General features: G+C 45.7%; 1 protein-coding gene across 1 annotated transcript in view; it reads right to left on the bottom strand.

The window, feature by feature from the left end:
* The window catches only part of VWA3B (von Willebrand factor A domain containing 3B), a 123,939-nt gene that overhangs the window by 35,099 nt on the left and 70,663 nt on the right, over positions 1–18,177 (bottom strand). The window contains exon 22 of the mRNA XM_074983284.1: positions 12,854–12,972. Within this exon, the coding sequence (XP_074839385.1) occupies positions 12,854–12,972 (119 nt within the window). The remainder of the gene's footprint in view (positions 1–12,853; positions 12,973–18,177) is intronic.

The raw sequence follows: 18,177 nt of genomic DNA, 5'->3' as shown, positions 1-18,177 counted from the left end.
AGTGTTAATGATTTCCCCCACTTAAAAATCAAATGCAATCACACAATTTACATTTCTACTTCATTCCACTCTGCCATTAAGGAAAGCCACTGTCATGAAAACAGAACTGCCTACACAAAAGCACTCTAGTTCTGTCATTTTAAAATCACTACAGTTTTTTCTGTCTTTGTTGCAGATTATTTGTCTTTTTAACGGCATAGATTACAAGTTTCTTCTAGCAATTATGCCCTTAAACGTTACTATCCCAACAACTTAGTCATCACATAACTACATTTTATTTCACAACACAGAAGCAAATCTCTGGGGGTCCTCATTGCCATGATAGAGAAAAATAAACTCTTCTATTTTCTTGTTTACAAATGTCTGAGGTAGGGTCAGGTCATTCTAGAAAAGATTCAGACATTTTCAAACACTTGTCTTTTCCCCGTCTTGGTGAATTAACTGTTGTACTTTAAAAAAAACATAACAGTCTGTATAAAATTAGATTCTGAACATGGGTTTCTGAAAGATTCAGTTCATCTTCTCAGGAAAACAAGGGCTAACTCCTTCAGAATGTAAATCACTAGTATATTCATAATCTGCATTCATGGCATGCTTGGATGCCTGTTTCACACTTCTCAAACACAGCACATTCATAAGTAGATCATTTGCAAATGTCTGTGACTATTCAAGTTCACACATGCTTTGTAGATCCCAGCTTTTTGCTTCTTTGTTGAAGGATATTATCTGTGGGAACATGAAATTACTAGCATCATCACTTTCTGACTCTTAATTTTATGCTAACAGTCAATCTGCATATTATGAGGATATTATTATGATTTCTTCTATTCTTCAAACCAGCATGTACTAACATGTTGTCTAATTTATAAATGGCAAAATAAATTTGCAACTATTCACCAACCTAAACCCTAGCAAACCTCGCATATTCAATTATCAGAAATGTAATGCTGTATTCATAGCAAAAAAAAAAAAGACATGGCTAAATTGTTATTTCTGGTGGAAATGGGGAGTTACAATTTGTCACTTATATTCATTACAGGTAGAAACTTAGCATCCATACATTTATGAAAGGAACGATTTCACCTTTTATATGTACCCCACCTCAACGACACTTGCCGAAACTGTTAAAACCATCATTGCAGCCTTGCAACTGCAACACTGTAGTTTAATCATGCCAGTGCTTCAGTGTTACAAGCTTAGTTTCAAGGATTTACAATTTGAGAATTTGGGATTTAGAAAACTGTTTTTACTTAAAATTGGCACATACAGTAGAACCCCTGAATTATGAGTATGTTGAGAATAGAGGTTGTTTGTAACTCCGAAGCCGTGTCTACACGTGCACGCTACTTCGAAGTAGCGGCACTAACTTCGAAATAGCGTCCGTCACGGCTACACGTGTTGGGCGCTATTTCGATGTGAACATCGACGTTAGGTGGTGAGACGTCGAAGCCACTAACCCCATGAGGGGATGGGAATAGCGCCCTACTTCGAAGTTGAACGTCGAAGTAGGGCACGTGTAGACGATCCGTGTCCCACAACATCGAAATAGTGGGGTCCGCTATGGTGGCCATCAGCTGAGGGGTTGAGAGACGCTCTCTCTCCAGCCCCTGCGGGGCTCTATGGTCACCAGGTGCAGCAGCCCTTAACCCAGGGCTTCTGGCTGCTGCTGCTGCAGCTGGGGATCCATGCTGCATGCACAGGGTCTGCAACCAGTTGTCGGCTCTGTGGATCTTGTGTTGTTTAGTGCAACTGTATCTGGGAGGGGTCCTTTAAGGGAGCGGCTTGCTGTTGAGTCCGCCCTGTGACCCCGTCTGCAGCTGTGCCTGGCACCCTTATTTCGATGTGTGCTACTTTGGCATGTAGACGTTCCCTCGCAGCGCCTATTTCGATGTGGTGCTGCGCAATGTCGATGTTGAACATCGACGTTGCCAGCCCTGGAGGACATGTAGACGTTATTCATCGAAATAGCCTATTTCGATGTCGCTACATCGAAATAAGCTACTTCGATATAGGCTTCACGTGTAGACGTAGCTCGAAATCTTCATACCTCAACAAGAAATCCTGTGGCACCTTATAGATTAACAGACATTTTGGAACCAAAAAGCAGTCCAGTAGCACTTTAAAGACTAACAAAATAATTTATTAGGTGACGAACTTTCGTAGGACAGACCCAAGCTTTCGTGGGCGAAGACCCACTTGTTGTTTTGAAGATACAGACTAACTTGGCTACCCCTCCGATATTTCTGAACAATATTAACAGAGAGGTAGCCATGTTAGTCTGTATTCAAACAAAACAGCAGAAATGTAGCACATTAAAGACTAACAAAATGATTTATTTGGTGATGAGCTTTCGTGGGACAGACCCACTTTTCAGATCAATCCTGATCTGATGTACAATTCTGTACAGTATACTATGGTTGTTCTTTCAAAAGTTTACATCTGAACATTGACTTAATAGAGCCTTAAAATGTTACTATTCAGAAGAAAAAAAATGGGTTTTTTGTTTGTTTTTGTCTCTGCTGCTGCCTGATTGCATACTTTCAGTTCCCAATGAGGTGTGTGGTTGACTGCCCCATTCATAACTCTGGTATTTGTAACTGAGGCTCCGCTGTATCTGACTTTTCCATGGTGAATTCCAAAGTGCAAAATGTCACAGGAAATTTATCTCACAGACTAAGAGAAAGCATTATTTTTTGGTTTGGGGTTTTGTTTGGTTTGTTTCAGATTTTGCTTTTTCATTCACTAATGAAGGTAAAAACTAAAATGTTCATTTCAAAATTTTCATTAGTATTAATGCTCATAACACATAACGACTTTAAGCAGTTTTCCAAGAATATTTATAAAAATACTGGGCCCCGTCCTGGAAGCCCTTATTCATGTTAGCAACCCTGACTTGATTTATTCCATTTCCTTCCATCAGCAAGATCACTCATGTCATTAAGTGTCACAGGGACCAGACATAGTACCTTAAAAGTCAGTCCTTTACCCAAACTCTCCAGCAAAACACTCACAACATAAGGGATGTTAACAATTAACTGGTTAACCAATAAGCCACCATTTACAGTTAACCAGTAGTGCTGGAGCAGCCAGACTCCTGGAATGAGCAGGGAGTTGCTCCAGCCCTGCAGGATCACTGCAGGTGGGGGACGCTCCAGCACAGCAGGAGCAACCCTCGTCTGCAGCAGCCCAACCAGCTGGAGCACCCCACCCCCACCCCTGCCATGCATAGGGGCTGCTCCAATCTGGATGGAGCATCTCTGCTCCCAGTGTGCCAGGGGCCACTGTGGATGGGGGCTGTCTGGCCAGGCTGAAGCGGCCCTACCCATCCAGGCCAAGCTGCTGCACATGTGGTCTGCTCTGGCTGTGCTGGAGCACCCTCCACCTGCAGCAGTCCCCCGCCCAGTCAGGGCTGCTCCAGCCTGGTGGGGCTGGAGTGGCCTCCCCAGACCCGCACACCACAGCCATTTAATGACTGACCAGTAAAACCTAGAGTTTAACCAGTTAACTCACTAAACAGAATTTTACATTCCTAACTGCCTAACATGGAGGCGTTACGGCTGGTATAATATGTTGCTCTAGGATGTGGATTTTTCACGTCCCTGGATGATGGAGCTATACTGAAGTAGGTATGTACCGTAGATCAAGATAGTCTTTTGTTACAAGAGCTGTGTCTACACGTGCACGCTACTTCGAAGTAGCGGCACTAACTTCGAAATAGCGCCCGTCGCGGCTACACACATCGGGCGCTATTTCGAAGTTAACTTCGACGTTAGGCAGCGAGACGTCAAAGTCGCTAACCTCATGAGGGGATCGGAATAGCGCCCTACTTCGACGTTCAACGTCGAAGTAGGGACCATGTAGACGATCCGCGTCCCACAACGTCGAAATTGTGGGGTCCTCCATGGCAGCCATCAGCTGGGGGGTTGAGAGACGCTGCCTCTCCAGCCCGTGCGGGGCTCTATGGTCACCGTGTGCAGCAGCCATTAGCCCAGGGCTTCTGGCTGCTGCTGCTGCAGCGGGGGATTCATGCTGCATGCACAGGGTCTGCAACTCGTTGTCGGCTCTGTGTATCTTGTGCTGTTTAGTGCAAGTGTGTCTGGGAGGGGCCCTTTAAGGGAGCGGCTGGCTGTTGAGTCCGCCCTGTGAGCCTGTCTGCAGCTGTGCCTGGCACCCTGATTTCGATGTGTGCTACTGTGGCGCGTAGACGTTCCCTCGCTGCACCTATTTCGATGTGGTGCTGCGCAACGTCGATGTTGAACATCGACGTTGCCAGCCCTGGAGGATGTGTAGACGTTACTCATCGAAATAGCCTATTTCAATGTCGCCACATCGAAATAGGCTACTTCGATGTAGGCTTCACGTGTAGACGTAGCCAAGGAGACATATTTGTTGGTTCATGAAAAATGGAATCAGTCATGAGATCTGTGACGGAGAGCAAGAACTTGTCCACACTACAAACTTTTGTCAACTTAAAAAGAACTATAATAAAAATTGGTCTTGCATGTTCACACTTGCCCTCTCTGTTGTCAGAGTACATCCACAGTTGGGGTATTATGATTGACAGCATAAGCAGTGCACAGTGGGTACCTATCCCACATTGCAGCTCGACACTTTCTGCTCCTACATCTTGTGGGGAGGCAGAGTAGATCATGGCACATCTTAGGACAAGACTCAATGTCCCATGATGTATTGTTTTCCATCCCTGCTGTCCATGGGCTTCTGGCTTTCTTCTGTGGCATTTTTCAACAATCCTCTTCTCTACACTCTGTATCTTTGTGCGAAGAGACAGATCCTGCGCTCCTCTCCTATGCTCTCATTACTGTCATTGCAGTTAATTATGAAGTCTCTATGATTATGTCTACATGGCAGATGCTATTTCGGGATACAGTGGTATCCCAAAATAGCTGCCCACATCTAAGAAACACACTCATTGTCTCTAAACAGCATTCTACAAGCACTGAAGGGTGGGATCACACTGATGAGCAGTGGCAACAGAACTTCTGGATGCAGAAACCCACCTTCCTGATACTGTATGTGGAGCTTGCCTCAGCACTGAGGAGCAAGGACACCAGAATGAGAGCTTCCCTATCAGTAGAGAAATACATAGCAATCACAGTGCAGCATTTGTGACTCCAGAATACTATCAGTTTGTCACAAACAGTTTAGAGTCAAGAAGTCGACCATTGGGGCTGCATTAATGTAAGCATGCAGGGCCATTAATTGCATCCTGCAGCAAAGGACCATGACTTTGGGAAATATGCATGAAAAAGTGGACAGTTTTGTGGAAACAGTTTTCCTAACTGTGGAGGGGTACATATTCCAATTTTGGTACTAGGCCACTCTGTGATGGAATATATCAAGAGGAATGGGTACTGCTCCCTGGTATTGCGAATCACAATGGGCATTTCACAGACACCAGTGTGGGGCGGTTCAGGAGGGTACATGACATGTGTATCTCCAAGAACACAGGCATACAGAGAAAGCTGAAAGCACGTACTCTCTTGCCGGGCCAAAAGATTACAGTGGGGGATGTTGATCCACAGTGATCGTGGGAAACCCAATGTACCCTTACAACCATAGCTCATGAAAGCTTACACAGGAAACCTGATAAAGCAGTAAGGCACAGTATAACAACTAGGCTAAATAGGTACCAGATTACTGCGGAATGTGCCTTTGGCAGATTAAATGGTGTGCTGGCAACACCTTTATGGAAGGTTAAACCTCAATAGCTGTGTCTACACGTGCACGCTACTTCAAAGTAGCGGCACTAACTTCGAAATAGCGCCCATTGCGGCTACACGCGTCAGGCGCTATTTCGAAGTTAACTTCGACGTTAGGCAGCGAGATGTCGAAGTTGCTAACCTCATGAGGGGATCGGAATAGCGCCCTACTTCGACGTTCAACGTCGAAGTAGGGACCGTGTAGATGAACTGCGTCCCGCAACGTCGAAATTGCTGGGTCCTCCACGGCGGCCATCAGCTGGGGGGTTGAGAGATGCTCTCTCTCCAGCCCCTGCGGGGCTCTATGGTCACCGTGGGCAGCAGCCCTTAGCCCAGGGCTTCTGGCTGCTGCTGCGGCAGCTGGGGATCCATGCTGCAGGCACAGGGTCTGCAACCAGTTGTCGGCTCTGTGGATCTTATGTTGTTTAGTGCAACTGTGTCTGGGAGGGGCCCTTTAAGGGAGCGGCTTGCTGTTGAGTCTGCCCTGTGACCCTGTCTGCAGCTGTGCCTGGCACCCTTATTTCGATGTGTGCTACTTTGGCGTGTAGACGTACCCTCGCAGTGCCTATTTCGATGTGGTGCCGCGCAACGTCGAAGTTGAACGTCGACGTTGCTAGCCCTGGAGGACGTGTAGACGTTATTCATCGAAATAGCCTATTTCGATGTTGCTACATCAAAATAAGCTATTTCGATGTTGCCTTCACGTGTAGACGTAGCCAATGAGGGTAATATACCCAGGGTCACTGTCACATGTTGGCTACGTCTACACTAGCCCCAAACATCGAAATGGCCACGCAAATGGCCATTTTGAAGTTTACTAATGAAGTGCTGAAATGCATATTCAGCGTTTCATTAGCATGCGGGCGGCTGCGGCGCTTCGAAATTGACGCGCCTCACCGCCGCGCGGCTCGTCCCAACAGGGCTCCTTTTCGAAAGGACCCCTCCTACTTCGAAGTCCCCATATTCCCATCAGCTCATGGGAATAAGGGAACTTCGAAGTAGGCGGCGTCCTTTCAAAAAGGAGCCCCGTCGGGATGAGCCGCACAGCGGCGAGGCGTGTCAATTTTGAAGTGCCGCGGCCGCCCGCATGCTAATGAAGCGCTGAATATGCATTTCAGCGCTTCATTAGTAAACTCTGAAATGGCCATTTGTGTGGCCATTTCAAAGTTTGGAGCTAGTGTAGACACGGCTGTTGTGTATTGCATAATATTTGTGAAGCTCAGGGTGAAAGGTTTTCTCAGGGGAGGAGTGCTAAGGTAGACCACCAAGCTGCTGATTTTGAACAGCCAGATATCAGGGCAATCAGAAGGACCCAGGGGGCAACAATTCACATAAGGGAAGCTTTGAGGCAACACTTTAAAAATGAGGAGTAGTAATGTATAGCTCTGTGTTTAGTTACATTACATCTAGTTTTCACAGAAAACAGCTGTGAAATTTGGGTCCTTAAATTCCAGTACGCAAATGACTAAACTGCCCGTGTATGGCTTGTTAGTACCTGCTATATCAATTTGTAGGATACAAATAAAGATTAGCTATCGCTCAAAAACTTTACTTTTAATTCAGAAAAAAACGTACACACTTACAAAAGGAGGACCAGTGAAGAGCAGACTTTCAGGGTGGTGTGCAGATCCAGCTATCATTTTGGAAGTTGTTAAGGGGAAGGAGTGAATAGGAAACTGGAAGTTCCAGAAAGCAGAAAGGAATGTGCAGTTGGAGTTGGGGCAGGGAAAAGAGTTCTGAATGCGTTGCAGAGGAGAGTGGGCATGTATCTTCTCAGTCTGTAGCATTGTTAAGAATTTCATCACCTGCCTTTGCTCATTCATAACTTTAATCATTGGTACAGGACCACCCTTAATGAACCCCTGACCTTCTTTTCTGTCTTGCCTTTCACAGCTTCCCTACATACCCTGTTTTCCCTTTCCACTGCACTAGAGACGTGCAGTATCTCCTGGAACATGTCTTCTTTGCTCCATCTTGGTTGCTTTCTTATCTGGCAGAGAAGCTCAGCCAGTTGTGGGAGGTGTCCCTCAGGGACAAATACACAGAAGGACAAAAAACAAAGAACATAAGAACATAAGAATGGCCATACTGGGTCAGACCAAAGGTCCATCGAGCCCAGCATCCCATCTGCCGACGGTGGCCAATGCCAGGTGCCCCAGAGAAGGAGAACAGAAGACAATGATCAAGTGATTTATCTCCTGCCATCCATCTCCTGCCCTTGTTATGAAGGCTAGGGCACCATACTTTATCCCTGGCTAATAGCCATTTATGGACCTAACCTGCAAAAATTTATCAAGCTCTTTTTTAAACCCTAATAGAGTCCTGGCCTTTACAGCCTCCTCGGGCAAGGAGTTCCACAGGTTGACTGTGCGCTGTGTGAAGAAAAATTTCCTTTTATTAGTTTTGAACCTACTACCCATCAATTTCATTTGGTGTCCCCTAGTTCTTGTATTATGGGAAAAGGTAAATAATTTTTCTATATTCACTTTCTCCACACCATTCATGATTTTATATACCTCTATCATATCGCCCCTCAATCGCCTCTTTTCCAAACTGAAAAGTCCCAGTCTCTCTAGCCTCTCCCCATATGGGACCCTTTCCAAGCCCCTAATCATCTTAGTCGCCCTTTTCTGAACCTTTTCTAATGCCAATATATCTTTTTTGAGGTGAGGAGACCACATCTGCACGCAGTACTCAAGATGTGGGCGTACCATAGTTTTATATAGGGGAAGTATGATATCTTTTGTCTTATTATCGATCCCTTTTTTAATAATTCCTAACATCCTATTTGCCTTACTAACTGCCGCTGCACACTGCGTGGATATCTTCAGAGAACTATCCACTATAACTCCAAGATCCCTTTCCTGATCTGTCGTAGCTAAATTTGACCCCATCATGTAGTACGTGTAATTTGGGTTATTTTTTCCAACATGCATTACCTTACACTTACCCACATTAAATTTCATTTGCCATTTTGCTGCCCAATCACTCAGTTTGCTGAGATCTTTTTGTAGTTCTTCACAATCCCTTTTGCTTTTGACTGTCCTGAACAACTTGGTGTCATCTGCAAACTTTGCCACCTCACTGCTTACCTCATTTTCTAGATCATTGATGAACAAGTTGAACAGGATCGGTCCCAGGACTGACCCCTGGGGAACACCACTAGTTACCCTCCTCCATTGTGAAAATTTACCATTTATTCCCACCCTTTAGCACAGAAGCATGGTTGCTAAATTCATGCACAGCACTGGAACATTTCAGTAAAATATATCTCTGGTAGCCTTATGACAACTTTTTCACTGAATCTTAGCAAGTGCACATCTCAATGAATAACCAAACATGGGTGTCGGCCAAGGGAGTAGGAAGGTTTCTCTATGTAGAGAACACAGCACTCAGGCAGAGTTGTGGTGGAGTTCAGCAAGAAAAAAATTCTAAGTTCTCCCACACTTTTACAACATCTGGACTCATTGGCCGTGTCTACACTAGCCAAAAACTTCGAAATTGCCATGCAAATGGCCATTTTGAAGTTTACTAATGAAGCGCTGAAATACATATTCAGCACCTCATTAGCATGCGGGTGGCCACGGCACTTCGAAATTGACGCGGCTCGTCCAGACGGGGCTCCTTTTCGAAAGGACCCCAGCAACTTCAAAATCCCCTTACTCCTATCTGCTTATAGGAATAAAGGGACTTCGAAGTAGCTGGGGTCCTTAGAAAAGGAGCCCTGTCTGGACGAGCCGCACAGCGGCGAGCCATGTCAATTTCGAAGTCCCGTGGCCACCCGCATGCTAATGAGGTGCTGAATATGTATTTCAGCACTTCATTAGTAAACTTCGAAATGGCCATTTCAAAGTTTTTGGCTAGTGTAGACGTAGATTGTTGCAGATATCTCACTTCTGAGAGTAAGATGGGAAGCAACGGCACATGTACTATACTCGTCTGGATTCCACCTTGTTCCCTATGCTGCTCACATTTGTGATGCTTTGGTCCCTGCACAAGTGACTGCTGAATGGGGTGGGCAAAGTTCCTATAATGAGGGAAGGAACAAAGCAACTCTGCCAAGGGACCTTCAAGCAGAGGACCGCAGAATACCTTCAAAAAGTTTCCCAGGAACTTCTCTGGAGGATTCCCATAAGATCTCAGCATACATCAGCACCCTATTTCACCATATTGATTAGCTGCACAAGGAAACGTTCAGCACACAGAAACTTAGCCAGCTTTGTACATTCCTACACTCTAAACCCACCTCCACACTATGCAAAGCACAGAGTCTGTGCACACGAAAGCTCATGGTCAAAAATTTTCTGTTAGTCTATAAGGTGCCACAAGACCCTTCCTTGCTGAACTTATCAGGTGTCTCCTTTCCTGCTTCTTGCTCCCTGGATCGCAACGGGGGAAGACGGGCTAGAATCCCTGGAGTGTAGAACAGTTCCTGGCTGGCTGCCCAATGCCAACACCACTGAGAGGCTCCAGATCATTATCTAATTCCCCCTCCTCACTGATGAGTCTTCCAGGTAAGGTCCTCTTTCTCCCACCTCAAGGACCATCAAACTATCCATAGGACTCATGGCAGTGTAAGTAAGGCAGCTACAGAGGATCATATCCAGTTCCTTATAGAACCAGCAGGTCTTGGGTGCAGTTTGCCTCCCTCATCTTATAGAATCATAGACTCCTAGGGCTGGAAGGGACCTCAGGAGGTCATCGAGTCCAGCCCCCTGCCTAAAGTAGGATCAACCCCAAACTAACGCATCCCAGCCAAGACTTCGTCTAGGCAGGACTTAAAAACCTCTAGGGATAGAGATTCCGCTATGTCTCTAAGTAAAGCCTTCCAGTGCTTCACCACCCTCCTGGTGAAATTGTTTTTCCTAACATCCAACCAACACCTCTCCCTCTCTAACTTCAAACCATTACTCCTAGTTCTGCCATCACTCACTACAGAGAACAGCCTCTCTCCATCCTCTTTGGAGCGCCCCTTCAGGAAGTTGTAAGCTGTTATCAATTGCCCCTCAGTCTTCTCTTCTGCAAACTAAATACAGCCAAATCCCTCAGCCTCTCCTCATAGATCATGTGCTCCAGCCCCCTAATCATTTTGTTGTCTTCTGCTGGACCCGCTCCAATGCGTTCACATCCTTTCTATCCTGGGGGTCCCAGAACTGGATGCAGTACTCCAGATGTGGCTTCGTCAGTGTTGAGTAAAAGGGAATAATAACTTCTCTAGATCTGGTGGAACTTCATGCACCCCAATATGCCATTAGCCTTCTTGGCTACAAAGGCACACAGTTGAATCATATCCAGCCTCTCATCCACTGTAATCCCAAGGCCCTTTTCTGCTGCACTGCTACTTAACCAGTGGGTCCCAGCCTGTAACAGAGCTTGGGGTTCTTCTGTTCCAAGTGCAGGACTCTGCTCTTGTCCTTGTTGAACCTCATCAGATTATTTTTGGCCCAATCCTCCAATTTATCTTGGTCACTCTGGACTCTATCCCTACCCTCCATCGTATCTACCTATTCCCCTAGCTTAGTGCCATCAGCAAATTTGCTGAGGGTGCAATCCATCCTCTCATCTAGGTCCTTAATAAAGATGTTGAACAATACCAGACCTAGAACTGAGCCTTTGGGTACTCCATTTGAAACCGACTGCCTACCAGACATTGAGCCGTTGATTGCTACCCATTTGGTATGCCTGCCTCAATTCCTTTATCTTCGCTCCGCACTGCAGTGTGTCATGATCATGCACAAGCCTCGAGAGATCTGCCCATCGGTTTTAAAATTTCTATGACTGAAGGGCAGCTGGGACTGCATAGCTCCTTATCCCCAAATACCAGGTAGATGCAGTAGTTCTGCAGTGGTCCAAGTGGGAAAGCTTTTGATGTGAGAGGCTGCCGTGGTCACCTGATAAGATACAATGAGATCTTCCTATGCAGAGGAAACCGGAAATGGAATGTCAAAAATTACCAGGGCTTTAATGGGGGAGGGGTGGACGGCTGTTTCGCTGGCTGCAGAGCAACAGAATTCAAACCGCTGACCAGAGTAGTCGTAATGGGCATCATGAGATCCCACCTGGAGGCTAATTAAAGTGATAAAGTGAAGCACAGTGTCTACATTAGCACTTGTCAACAATTTTTTTCTCAAAAAGCCTTCTGGTCTCTCATTGGGGTGGTTTTATTTTGGCAATAGACAGGTAATTTTTTCCACCAAAAGTTGCATCGTAGTATGTATGCACGCACCATTTTGCCAACAAAAACTGCATTTTGTCAACAAAACTCTGTAGTGTAGACATGGCCTAAAATTTGGAAAGCCAACAGACCAATTAATCAACAAACGAATATTCATATCTCATTAGTTAGTCATTAAATCTGTACATTTTATTAGAATAAAATTTTACCAGGCATATAGATTATTAAAGTTTTTTGTCCACCAAGATCTGGTAAGATTACTAATGTCATAATTGTCAAAAACCACAAACTTAGAAGATGGAAAATAGTTAAGATTTATAATGTACTTTCAGTGTTTACTTCCTATCTAATTCTGCAAACAATAAACACAGCACAACTCTTCGGGGGCAGGGATAACGTAAAAATAAGGGCCAACATCTTACAACACAGGTGTGCAATGTTACACTCCAAAAACCATAGCTAGAAGCCTAAAAGAGTGGTTTGATTTTCAAAAGCGCCAAGCAGCCAACAACAAAACTCACAGCAACTATTTAGGCACCTAAATACAGTTGTAGGAGTGTAACATTAGGCACCTGTTTGTTGCCTTGTCTATATCTGTATTATGTTTCTGTTTCAGAAAGGGTTTTGTTTTACATTTACCTCATTTTGCGAATCCAGTTGAGATTAAAGTGAAAGGCTCTGTCCCCACCTCTTTCACTTGGGCTCTGCTGTTTGCCCCTTGCCCTGCTTCAGCCCTTTAGGGTTGGGCCTGTGACCATGAATGTCTTTCCCACGTGATGCCCTTGTGTGGTAGGACACATTTTACACAATGTTTGTAAATGCTCAAATGTACAGAATATTAAAATAAATCCCCAAGGTAATGAATTACTGAGCAAAGTACAGGTGAGGCAGTCAGGGATGTAAGAACTGAATTCTCTATATGAAAAATGATGTCAGCCCGAAGAAAAAGCAGACTTGCCTTTCATAGGATTTAATTGCTTGTTCCAGCTTCCCTTTATATGCATCAAGATTCACTGCCTGTGGATTAATCAGTGTGATCTGCTTCTTCTCATTGCTAACATGGGCCAGGGGTAACACCTACAACATCAAACAAAAAAAGCAAAGGCTTCATTTATTCTGCTATTCTTTATCTACCAGAATACTGCAATGCTCCAAACTTACACACACAAGGAAAACCTCAAAGGACTGTGTGACATTATGCCCCCATATTCTTATGGAAATATATATTTGAATATGAATGTGCATAACTCAAATATGCTTTATGCAAAAGAGGGAAAGTAATCCATCATTCAAGAGCTTGTGATCCCCTGACTGCGTACGTTTTATTTGCATGCATGTATCTTTCTTGCATGTGAAATTAGAAATATGAAGTGTAAACCTGCTTATTAATTCAGGTCGTCTAGTGAAAGCCAATAGCGGTACTTACGAAACTTCAAGGCCTGATTCTCAAGGCAATGATTTGTGAGTGGTCTTGTTTTGATATCATGAATAAGACTATGAACAGGAGGCAGTTAGACAACTCTCCAACACCACATTTTACAGATCTCTTTCCTCTATCCCTAATGAGGAATACCAAAAGAAACTACACCATCTGCTTAAGAAACTCCCTGTCTCTACTCAGAACCAAATTCATAGAGATTCGCCTTCTGAACCCCAGCCAGGATTATTCTATCTGCAACCCAAAATCCATAAACATGGAAACCCCAGACGCCCTGTCGTTTCAGATATTGGCACCCTTAATGCAGGGCTATCCTGCTATGTTGACTGCCTCCTCAAACTTTATGCTACCAGCACTCCAAGCTATCTCTAAGATACCACTGACTTTTTGATGAAATTACAGAACATCTGAAATCTTCCTGAAAATACCATCCTTGCCACCGTAGATGTAGGCGCTCTCTACACCAATATTTCACGTGAAGATGGATTACAAGCCATCAGAAACACTATCCCAGATGTCACCATGGCACATCTGGTGGCTGAGCAATGTAACTGTGTCCTCAGCCACAATTATTTTCGATTTGGGAGCAATTTATACCTCCAGACCAGCAGCACTGCTATGGGCACCTGCACGGCCGCACAGTATGCTAACATTTTTATGGCTGACGTAGAAAAACGTTTCCTCAGCTCCCATGCCCTACTGCCACTCCTTTACTTACGCTACATAGATGATATCTTTATCATGAGGACCAATGGTAAAGAGACCACTGACGAATTCCACAGGGATTTCAAAAATTTGCACCCCACGATCAGTCTCAGCTTTGACCATTCCACATGAGTAATCCATTTCCTGGACACCACAGTATAAATCACTGATGGTCAAATCAATACCACTCTGTTCAGTAAGGACCCACTTTATGCGGCTTCACATTGCCCAAAACTCGTTTTAACGTGAGTTTTGCGCAATATGAAGCTGCGGGCAGCTAGGCATGCTAAGAGCCCCTCCCTCCGGTTTCCCAGAGCAGCGCTAGGCACCACTCTGGGAAGGTAGGGGGAAGGCTTTTAACCTGCCTAGCTGCCTGCCGCTGCATGCAGCCAGGTGGGCTAAAACCCACTTCCCCCTGGTTCCCAGAGCAGTGCCACTTGACAGGCGTGCCGATTCACCCCCATTAAACCCCCCACCGGCTCAACCCCCGCAACTCCCCTACACCCATGGCCCCAGCTCACACCCCCTCACACTCTGGCTCAACTCCCCCAGTGGGGGGCTCCAGCTGCTTGCCTGGGGCTCCCCTCCATCTCCCACAGACACGGCCCCAACCCCCATCCCCCATCCCCACCTTCATGCCCCAGCCCCAACCCCCAAGTGCCTGGGCCCCAACCCCCACATGCCCCAGTTCCACCCCCCCGACACCTGGCCCCAACCCTTGCGGAACCGGATCCAATCCCCAGGCCCCAGCCCCCCTGTACGCCCAGGCCCCAACCCCATGGACCCTGACCCAACCCCCCGCAACCTTCGTGCAGTCCCAGCTCACCCCCACCCACATGTGGCTGGCTCAGTGCACATGGGGCTCCAAATTCCCCCGGCTCAAGCACCCCACCCCAGTGCACTCCCCGTTCAACCCCCCGCACCCGGCTCATCCCCGTCCCTGCAGCCCAAGCTCACCTCCCCACCACATGTGGGGCTCCATCTGTCAGCCACCACCAGCATGCACAGGGGCTCTAACCCCTGCCAGATCAACCCACCCCCACCCCAGTTCACCCCCATTCAATCCACCCCTCTGCCCAGCTCAACCCCTCCAGCACATGCTGGGCTCCCACTCTCTGTGTGCACTGGGCCGTCAGCCACAAGCACAGACAGGGGCTCACGCTGTCAGCCGCTGCAGGTGCATGAGGCTCTACCTCCCCTCAGCTAATCCTCCCACCCCGGTTCACCCTGTTCAAACCCCTCCCCAACCTCCCGCGGCCCCAGCTCACTCCCCCCAGCACCCAGGGCTCTGGCTTCAACCTGCACCTGGGGCTCCCAACACCCAGCGTGTGCACTTGCAGCGCTCCAGCTCTCACCTCCCTACACGCCCCCCAGCTCTGGCTCCAAGCCCCTGGCCAGGCTCAACCCCCCACCCCAACCCCCTGCATGCCCAGGTTCAACTGCACCCTCCCACCCCCCCTCCAGCCCTAATCCACCACAGGCTTAACCCCTCTGCCCCCTCCCAGGGTCCCAACCCATCCCCCAATGATTCTTTGACTTCTGCAAAATTCAAGGTAGACGAGGGTTGCATGGAACACAACCTTCTCATACCTCGGGGGATCACCATGCTGAAAACCCACTGACCGCTACTCATACTTACATACCTCAGCTTCCAGCCAGGACACATATGATCTATCGGTTACAGTCAAGCCCTACGATACAATCGCATCTGCTCTGATCCTACTGACAGAGACCAAAGATCTTTACCAATCATTCACAAAACTTACATACCCACCAGGAGAAGTAAAGAAACAAAGTGACAGGCCCAGGCAAATACCCACAAGCCAGCTACTTCTAGATTGGCCCACGAAGGAACATAACAGACCACCAGTTGTCATCACCTATATCACTCAACTCAAACCCCTCGCACAGTATTGACAATCTATAACCTATACTGGAACACGATTCCTCACTCTCGCAGGCCCTAGGCGAGAAGGCGTTCTTTCCCACAGATAGCCACCCAACCTCCGGAAAATGCTCACTAGCAACCACGCATCATACCACAGAAATACTAGTTCTGGAACCTTTCCTTGCACAAACCCCATTGCCAACACAGGCCACATATTTATACTAGAGACACCATCACTGGACCCAACCATGTCAGTTACATGATCAGGGACTCATATTCCTGATTTCCACTAATGTGTTATATGCCATCGTATGCCAGCAACACCCCTTTGCCATGTGCATTGGGCAAACTGGACAATCACTTCACCAAAGAAAGAATGGATACAAATCAGACATTAGGAATCTGAATACACATAAACCTGTAAGTGAGCATTTCAACTTGGCAGGACAACTAGTGAAGACTTAATGGTCTGTGTTTTAAGACAAATGGATTTTAAAACCAGATTACAAAGGGAGACATCTAAATTGGAATTTATTTTCAAGTTTGAGACCTATTCCCATGGACTCAACAAAGATTTCAGTAATCTTACGCATTACAAGGACAATTTCCCCACCTTTTACATTCACAGTGATCTCAGACATCCCACTGAATAGATACCTGTAGAGGGTTTTTTTCCTCCTCCCTCCCCCCAGCCCCTGTGAATGGGCCAAATGTCAGGAAAGCCTCTCCTAACAGAACTGTTGGTAAAGATATGCCAATTACAGTGCACAACTGGCCTATCTTTTGCCAACAGTTCTCTGCAGTTTAGACACTGCCTCTGTGTAAAACTTTTATACACAGTAAGATGGATTTCTTTGGGGGTTTGGTCCCTATTTGGGGCTGTGCTCCTGAGTGGAGTCAAGTCCCTGTAACTCAGCCCTCCCAGAGCTGAGCTGTTATCAGTGTCAGTGTCTGTTACGCTGTTGGGGGATGTCACCCCAACTTTGTGCCTTTGCTTGGGGAGACCAGAGCTTCTGGCCCATAGGACAGAGAGATGGGGCACGCCAGAGTGCAGGTGACAGGTATGATCAGTACAATGGGTAACAGTCTCAAGGGAATCTCTGTGATCCAATCAGTCCCATACTGCATAAAGAAAAAGCCAAGTATTTGATGTGAGAGATCAAGTGTTTGGAGATCCACAAGACTGATACCGATCAAAGATAATGACGCTGAAACATAACACTTGTTTTGAAATAAGGCCTAATTTGCTTGCATATCTTGCACACAAAATCTTAAGTGCTACTGTGACCCCTACAAGTGAATGTTGGAACCCTCCAAATAATTCTTATAAAACAAAGAAATTAAGCCAGCAAAACCTCCATTTAAATTCTAAATGGTAGGAGCAGCACTCACTCCAATCTTAATTTAATAGCTAATGGGTAGCACAGAAAGGATACAAACAAGATACCCAACATGATCATATTATATACTGTACTATATAATGTTTTAACACATCATTGTATTATACTTATGTATACAACACCAGCTTGTTGCCATCCATTTCTACATATAACAAATGTAACATGCAAATTGATATTTACTTATTTAAACATTTAAACATGTTAAATGTCGTATCTTACACACTAGAGGGTAGAATTCTCAAGATATTTAGGTTGCTAAAGATGCAGATAAGTACCTATTGTGATTTCACAAAATCAAAGTAGGTTAGGTGCCTAATTCCAGATGAAATCAGTGTCACTGGTTTCAACTGAAGCAAGGTACCTCACCTGTGTACACACTTTGGGAAATTGCACAAGGCATCTATTTACATTTTAAGGTGCCTAAATATTTGAGAATTTGGGGCTAGATATATGACAGGATCTACAGAAGCATATTTCATTTAAAAAAAAAGCACAGCTAGACACCTTAATGAGAGCTCTTAAAGAAAAGAGGGGAGTGAAACCTCCCTCAACTTCCCAAACCTCAATAACATTACCCAATCCAACTCCCCACATCCCTTCAAACAACTAACATATATTCCAGGGTAATTCTGGAAAAATTCTAGTGCACAGTATCACAAGGAAACATGAAACAGAGTACTGGACTAAGGTACTATCACGTTAAATAAATTTACCAATGCAGATTCTACAAAATTACTTTTGACTCAAATAGTATATTTAAATATATTTCCCAGTGCCTAACTGAGCTTAGATAATAGATGACAGAGAGCTGGCTGAAGTTCAATCCTGAAAAAACTGAAGGAATGTTGATG

The sequence above is a fragment of the Carettochelys insculpta genome, chromosome 1, assembly GCF_033958435.1.
Source record: "Carettochelys insculpta isolate YL-2023 chromosome 1, ASM3395843v1, whole genome shotgun sequence".
In the NCBI taxonomy this organism is placed as follows: domain Eukaryota; kingdom Metazoa; phylum Chordata; order Testudines; family Carettochelyidae; genus Carettochelys; species Carettochelys insculpta.
The sequence above is the reverse complement of the archived record's forward strand: the minus strand, read 5'-3'. Positions and strand labels throughout refer to the sequence as shown.